This window comes from Crocuta crocuta, unplaced genomic scaffold (assembly GCF_008692635.1).
Source record: "Crocuta crocuta isolate KB4526 unplaced genomic scaffold, BGI_CrCroc_1.0 scaffold20, whole genome shotgun sequence".
In the NCBI taxonomy this organism is placed as follows: Eukaryota; Metazoa; Chordata; class Mammalia; order Carnivora; family Hyaenidae; genus Crocuta; species Crocuta crocuta.
The window spans coordinates 6,411,295-6,419,674 of record NW_027527932.1 but is presented as its reverse complement, the minus strand read 5'-3'; the positions used below and the strand labels follow the sequence as shown (position 1 = coordinate 6,419,674).

At 43.9% G+C, this 8,380-nt stretch overlaps 1 protein-coding gene across 1 annotated transcript in view; it reads right to left on the bottom strand.

Annotated features, from left to right (window-relative positions):
• Nucleotides 1–8,380, bottom strand: part of CA8 (carbonic anhydrase 8) — a 133,896-nt gene that overhangs the window by 88,763 nt on the left and 36,753 nt on the right. The window contains exon 3 of the mRNA XM_077751831.1: nucleotides 159–454. Coding sequence (XP_077607957.1) covers nucleotides 159–454 — 296 coding nt within the window. The remainder of the gene's footprint in view (nucleotides 1–158; nucleotides 455–8,380) is intronic.

The window sequence follows — 8,380 nt, the reverse complement described above, 5'->3', positions numbered from 1 at the left end:
ATTATAAACCGGCCGGGGGCGTGTCTGCAGCGCGAGGACCCGCCCCCCTCGCTCCGAGGCCCCTGGAGGGGGGCTGGGGGGAGGAAGAGTGGAAGGCAGGGAAAGGCTTGGGGCTACCCGGCCCCACGGGGGGTAAGTGCAGGAGCCCCGCCCCCTACCTGCGGCGCCCCCTCCCCACGCTTCACCTTCCAGACCCCAGCGTGCAGGGCCGAGACCGGGGCTTTCGGCCTCCGTTTACTTTCTTTGGGCTTTCCTGCAGGAAACACCGAAAACAGAAAGGGTGGGGAGGAGGCGGGGAGGGGAGACACGGATTGCCGGGGTAGGAGGGAGGGCTGGGAGACCCTTAGGGAAGAAGGTTCCACTCCGATCTTCGCTGTTGGCTGTTTACTGTATAAGTCGTCCTTGAAGGACGACGGAAACGAGAATGGAAACTTTCCCGAGAAGCCTGTAGTTCCTAAAAACATTTGAGACAAAATTGTTTTCATCTCCAGAAGTACATATAATTTGGGGAATTTTTTCCATTAAAAAAAATGTATCTCAAAAGCAAAAGTAGTGAAAAGCAATAAAGACAGGGCGTGTGGTTTTCGTTCCACCGTCTGGGGAGCTGCCGCGGGCGCCCTTTGCTGTGTACACAGCTCCCAAAACGCCTCGTGAAATCGCGTAAATAATGAAATGCACACATTGCATAACAAACAGGAACTTTCCTGATCCTAAGAGGTAACATTGTTACCTCTTTAACATGCTCCCCAATGACGTAATGCCTTCAGCCCCCTGTTTGAATGCATATTAAAAGCCCAAGCTAATAACCCCTGAGCAGGTTAACTATAGTTTTAGAAACTGTATATACATAAGAAGCTCAGATTTGATCCTCGGGCAAAATTCGTTTTTATCTGCAATGTGCACGCACCAAAAAGTCTGTGGGCAGTTTGAGTAGCTGGTTCCTAAATCATACCGTCCACTAAGCAAAGTATTAACCATTTTCACTGAAGTTCTTCTAAAAGAAACATTTCATTTCTCTTTCCGCTGTTGGATACTTTTTAACCTGTAGAAGATAATGAAATCATTTTGCCACCCTGAGCTCATGAGCAATGTGCGCTCGCCTCTGCCCCAAACGTGCGTAGATGCCAAACTGTAACCATGTGTGACCACCAAGTTCATTTACAGTATCACATGAGTTATAGAGATGTTTAGCAAACCAGAGAACAGCAGATCACGGTGGCAAAAAGCTCAATGTTCTGTGAGTAGATGGTGTGCCGTATCTACAGCAGATAGCCTGATAGATTGGATTACCAATATTGAATTTTGCAGCTAATAGGCCATTTTGTATACAACCAACGCTATATCTCTATTCATAAATGCAGTTAGCTACTAGACAAACATATGTTTACCCATATTTATTCTTCCTAAAGCATTCAACATCATGTGTATAATGTAGCTCCTCACTGCGAGCCTAGGATACCCTACTCAGCAACATATGAGCCATTCCACTGCACATCCAAGTATTCAATTAACAGCCTTAATTGCTTTGAGACTGTGTGCTTCAGATTTCTGCTAATTAACAGCACCTTAAGACCTTCTCTTCTCTGGTCCCTCCCTGTACTATATTATCACTAAAGATGGAATTTCTATTTCTAGTTATTGTAAGGTATTTGTCACCATAAAACCTAAACACACAGACCGAAGATATAGGCCAATTCTTTGATTTATAAACTAGAGCAAGCACACCTCAATCTACTATCAGAGAATCTAAAAATATCCCTGCTCTATATTATGAACATAAGCACTCCACATACCCCTGCATGTAATTTTAAAATATTTCAACCTAATATCGTATTGGGTTCCTTAAATGAACTTTCTATCGCTTGCTTTTAGCGTTTGCGTAACTGAGGTCAAACCACATCAGTAGAACTATTTATTAAAACTAAGACCTATATAACTATTACTATCTGATGCTAAGAAAACAGAAATAGAAATAACTGGAAGGAACAAACTGGTCTAGACGTCACAAGAACAAAGAGCCACTAAGATGGCTTCACAGCACTCCTGACTTACACACCCGTCTCTTCCCGGTCTTTCCCCGTCCTTTGCCTACCTTACCAAGACTTCCTCCCTGTGTTGGTGAGTTTGGGCCCTAGAGTAGTCCTGAACAATTATTACATTCTCATTGTATGCATCTTACGCTCTGGAACACCTCAAGGACAGAGCTAACACGTGGATGTCAAATGGCTTCTAACCGATTGTAAATTTCCGAATTTCAACAATGAATTTTGCTCCTTCATGTGCACTGCCCTGCACTGTGCACTGTGGGAGACCCCAAAATGAACTGCACTCTTTCTGCCCACAGGAATTCACAAGCCATCAATCCCAAGGAATCTTGGGATGGGGAGGAACAGTCAATAATTAACTCTAATAAAGGCAATATATTTAATAGATAGGCAAGCACCATTACATGCAAGGAAGAAGCAATTCATACAGATGGGAATGATCAAGGAAAGTTTCTTGGAAAAGATGGCTTTTAAGGCAAATGAAAAAGGATGAGTAGTATGTAGAGAGCAGTGAGTGAGCAAATAGCATTTTAAGCACAAGTAATGGTGTCTAGTCATGGGAGTGCTCTTTGAGGATCTGTTTTTCCTTGTCTTCCATGACCTGCCAAGACCAATCTAGAATACTCAGAAAAAGTGTGCTTCAATGGGATGGTGACTGAAGTAATACACTTCTTTGGTTTAGTTTGTCTGATTTGTCGGTGAAGACATTGTTAACCTTAAAAACAAAACAGTCAGCTATTTTCCCAGCAAAAATAGATTTATTCAGGAATATATAAGAGAATTGCAATTTGGGAAATGTAAGCTATGGCAAAACCATAGGCAAGTCCAACGAACAAAGCAGAGGAATACTATTTTATGAAGAGGAAGAGTTTGGAAGGGGTTGTTTTGAACGAAAGTCCATTGGAGGAAAGCAAGAGTGCAAGGTGATAATGGTCTCTCATTGGCTGAGTTGCAGGGTCATTCATTTCTAGTAGGAGATGCAATGGGCATCCGTCCCTATTGGGGCCTGTAATTGATGATTTTTTTCCAGTGGACAATTCTTCTGCTCAAGTCTCTAGTTGACAGTTCTTCCTATGATACACATTTGAGTGATATGTCTCCCCCTTCTGTGCCTCCTTCTGGCTCCCCAACTCCATTTTATTGAATTTTCCCTGCGTTAATTTTCACAACATCAAAATTTTCCTCATTGTGTACATTTTGATGTCTGAAGCTTTCAAGTTTTGCTTCTAAGTTCTGATTCTTTCATATTTTTTTCCTTATCAGATTAGTCACATACGTTGCCTACTTAACGTTTTGTTTCTGGATCTACCTTTGTTTGACCTCTCCTTGATCTTTTGTCTTCAGAACCATCAGCTTTTAGTGTTCTGGTTCTGGGTAGCAGTGGCAGAGGCTGTACGATGGTTCCTTTCATTCTCTGCCCCTCTCTGTGAGATTGTACTTCACCGATTGACCATAGGACCTGCTTTGACCAATTAAGTATCGGTAAATGTGCACATCCCTCTTCTAACAGAAGCCTTTAGAAGTTGTTATGTGGTTCTACCATCATATTTGTCCCTCTGTCCCCAAATTACCCAGTCTAAGAAAGGCACTACTTCTTCAGTCACTCTGGATCCTGGCACACAGAAGACCCAGATCAGAGCCACAGCCAACCAGAAATTGACATGCAATGTCAGTGAGAAGGAAACCTTTGTTTTACAAGCCACTGAAATTTGGGGATAATCTTTTACAGCAGCACAACCTAGCGTAACCTAGCTGCTACAGTAGCCCATCGGGTAAAGGTGAGTTCAAGGGTAATTTTCACTTCCTGAAATGCTTTCTTTCGCCTTTTTCTTCAGCGTAGAAGTACCTCTCTGACCTGCTTTAGGAAACTAAACAGTCTAAAGCAGTGCCCATATCCCTCCTTGCAAAGTTCTCAGAAGCCCTGGCCCTATCTAGGATCCTCACAGTCTTACCACACAGCTCGAAAGCCCTTTGCCGTAGGAAATGCGCATCCTTTCCGAGTAAACATGGGTCTAACTCTCTTCACTTCTCTGAAATCACACCAGTTCCCCGTGGGCCCCTCCACCTAGAACGGAAATGGCAAAGGCTAGAGTTGGGATGTGGGATCTTTATGTGGATGCTTCTCAAATCTGCCTTCATTAGGAAGCAAAACCTTCTCTAGGGAACCTTCCAAGTATACTGCCAAACTCCCGCTCAAGTGGTGGAAGCACTTCCATACACCGGGGTCAGATCTCTAGCCCTGAAATGAAGACTTAGTTGGAAGTATGTATTTTATAGCCATCTCCTCCAATCGACAGTGAGCCCTCGAGAGCAAAGGATTCTTCTTAATTCCTCCTTGCATCCCCCACGTAGCACATGGTAGGCACTTCAGAATTAGTTTCCTTGTGCCAGCAGCCATATGGTGACCTGATCAGCCTTTACAAATATATTAGTGCAATAAAAATTGTGATTACCATGGTAGAAGCTTTCAGGGTGCAGCGGGGCCACAAAAAGAGGGAGTGTTCAAGTTTACTTGGTGGCAGGTGTGTCAATAGGGGCTTCATAGAGGAAGTGCCCTGTAAATGGAAAGATAAATAAGTGCTCTTTTGCCCACAGAAGGGAAAAGGAAAAGAGGTTAAAACAGACATACCGATCAAACGGAAAAATAAAGAACAAAACCTCGAATACAGAAGCCAGCATGGCTTGGACTCTTCGATCAAGTTTATTTTCTTTCTCGATGTTAAGAGAAGGTTTTCTATGGTGTTAATAAAAATGCAAAAATGACGCATTCAAATATCATATCTATGTCTATTTTAATTTCTTTTTTTTTGAAAGTCTCAAAATAATCTCATGACATCAAATAAAATACCCTGCAGATGACATGCGTAAGTGAGGACGCGGTATTGGCAGAGCAGCAATATTAAAAACGTGTTGAGGAGATGCAACGGCCATGTTAGAACAGCCCTGTGTGGCCGCACCCCTGCTTTAGTTCCCGCAGCAACTCTGATACCTCACTCTGCCTTATAACATGCTATTTAGCTCTAGGAGGTAAAGGGATACCAGTTATGCACGATCACACACCAATTCACAGGAAAGTAATCATGTGACGTTGGTGTCTCCGAAAATGGCTGCCACAGCTCTTGCCCTCCCCTTAAATCGGAGCTGGCTTTGGGGCTTGCTTTGTACAATAGACTAAGAGAGAATGACCCCGTATAGTTGTGGGCTTGGCCTTGCAGCGAGCTGGCCAATTCCTCTTTTGTTCTCAGAAGCCAGTCACTATGGAAGAAACCCTACCACCCTGAGCCCGCCATGCTGTGAGGAAGAGCAAGCTAGACAGGTGATGATGGGTGGGGGGGAGCACAGAGGCATAGGTGCTTGCATAAAACCCTCACCCTTGCTACCGCCTGAAAGCTGATAGTGACCCCAACTGACAGAATGTGTAACAGGAAAACCCTGCCTGAATTCCTGGCCCATAGGACTCTGAGAAATCATAAATCATTGTTTCACAAAGAATCCAAGAAAAAAAAATAATAAATCATTGTTTCCAACTAAGCTCTGGAGTGGTTTATTAAGCAGCATGGATAACTGAAGCAAGCACTTACCTATGTAGCACATACTATGCAGAGCACTTCCCATGCCCTTTTTTTTCATTCTCGTAGGATCTCTAAGAATATCGCTTCATTTGCAAGCGAGAAAACAAAGGCTCCGACTTGTCTGTGGCCACAGACAGAGGTGCTGGGTGACCCGAGCTCTGTCTCTAGAACCTGTGCTCTGAGCCGCCAACTTTACTGCCTTTAGAGTTGGTGAACTCAACTAATGTGCTGCATCACCACCACCAGGAGAATGTGGGTTGTAGGAACAGTTCAGAATCAGACACCAGGGCACCTGGGTGGCTCAGTGGGTTAAGCGCCCAACTCTTGATTTCGGCTCTGGTCATGATCTCACGGTTGTGAGATGGAGCCCCGCGGTGGGCTCCGTGCTCGGCGTGGAGCCTGCTCAAGATTCTCTTTCTTCCTCTCCTTCTCCCTCTCCTCACTAAAAAGGAAAAAAAGAAAGAATCAAACACCAACTGAAATGCACACTCCAGCCCTTTTGCATCCTGCCTCGGAGCAATCCGGGAGATAGACTGGACCCGTCTTGGCCGCTGGGGTCAGCAGGGTTCAAAAGGGAAGGGGAAAGAAAGCCAAAGCAAGGAAGCTTGGAAAAAGAGATCTACAACAACTGAAAGTTTTTTTAAGTATAATGAACTTTACTTTGTGAGCCATTCTTTTTGTTCCAAAAGGATTGAGCAGAAAGTACAGACCGCTACCATATACTCCCTTCCCCGGCCCAGTTTCCTTTGCTATTAGCATCTTGCACTCGTACGTTTGTTACATAGTCGATGAGCTATTAATATTCATACACTGTTGAGAAAGAATGAAATCTGGCCTGTGTAGCAACATGGATGGACCTTCAGGGTGTTATACTGAGTGAAATAAGTCAGGCAGAGAAGGACAGATACCATATGTTTGCACGTATAGGAGGATTAGGAGGAACTTAACGGTGGACCATGGGGGAGGGGAAGGGGGAAAATAGTGGGGGAGAGGGAGGGAGGCAAACCATGAGAGACTCTTGAATGCTGAGAACAAACTGAGGACTGATGGGTGTGGAGGGGAAGGGGGGTGATGGGCATGGAGGAGGGCACGTGTGGGGATGAGCACTGGCTGTTATATGGAAACCAACTTGACAATAAACTATTTGTAAAACAAATAAAAAAGAAAAAATATTCATACATTGTTATTAAGTAAAGCCCATAGATTACATTAGGGTTCATTCTTCCTGTCCTACATCATATGTATTAAGATTGTGCTTAGGTATAGAAAAGGATATTGATGGGGGCGCCTGGGTGGCTTAGTCGGTTAAGCGTCCGACTTTCACTTAGGTCATGATCTCGCGGTTTGTGGGTTCGAGCCCCGCGTCGGGCTCTGGGCTGACTGCCAGCTCAGAGCCTGGAGCCTGTTTCAGTCTGTGACTCCCTCTCTCTCTGACCCTCCCCTGCTCACGCTGTCTCTCTCTCTCTCTCTCCTAGAAATTAAAAAAAAAAAGTTAATAAAATGTTTAAAAAAAAAAAAAGAAAGAAAAGGATACTGACGGTTGGAATTCCACGTCGAGATTTGTTCCTCAACGAGCCCTTCTCTGCAGCCTTAGTCCTCTTCCGTTTGACCCTCTGACCTCTCCCTTCTCTGTTCTCGCGGCCCCTGTTTGTTCAGCCCCTTCTCTAGATTTCATGCCGGGAGGCACGGGGTCCACAGCTTGGCTTCGACCTCAGGCTTGCCCTCCTCAGACTGACCACCCAGGTTCGCTGTCTCTTGGTGGACGGCAGAGTCCTCTCTACTTGGCTGGTGATGTGCTAACCATCTGTTACGTGTTAAGTGTGCAGTGCGGTTTAGCTCATTCATCCATAATAGGACAAAAGGTGTTTTTTTAATAGATGAAGAAACAGAACTTCAGAGAATTAAGTGTTTTGGCCATGATCACACAGCTAATAAATGGAAGAATTAATATCTGAACCGAGTCCGGCAGCCAAAGGTTATTCCATAGCCCCCACCTCTCATCCAGTCAGGCTTTAGCCACTGTGGTAGCACAAAGCCCATTCGAAGTGTCATTAGTTATTCATCTTTTCATGTTTACAACCAGCTCTCAATGGGATATGAATTAAGTGCCTACTTAACATAAAATGCTACTCCTCAAAAACAGAAAGCATTCAAGATGTTCTGTATTAAAGATTTCTATTTCATAAAGAGTTTGTGTAATGAGGAGGAACCAAGAACACTAATGAAATACACAAAACAATAAACGTTTCTGATGCTAATGGAGCACAGCATGTTTACATTATGCTTGGAACCCCATTGATTAGCCTTCACTGAGTGTTACTGTTAGCGGAATTATCAGTAGTGGAAGAAAACACGAAGCTTGGTGCTGAGTACATGCTAAGCACTAAACCAGACTGGCTGCTTTTAACTGGGCGTTCATTACTTAAAGGGCAGTAACATACAACACTGTAACTTGATAGTCTCCACCTTGACAGCGGATATAACAGAAAAATAGACTAAAACTACAACATGAGAGATTTAGGTGAGACACGGTGATCACCAGATAGGAAGAATTATTTAAAGCAGTCCTCTCCAAAAGTCTGATGGAAACCCTTCTCTCATGAAGTGCATTACTATTTAATGTTGAAAGACAGTATATAGTATAGCATAATGGCTTTGACGCTTAGCGAGTTTGATCTTGATCGAATTGTTTAACCTCTCTTTGCCTCAGTTTTCTCATCAATAAAATGGGAACAGTAATAGTACTAAAGCAAAAGGGTGATG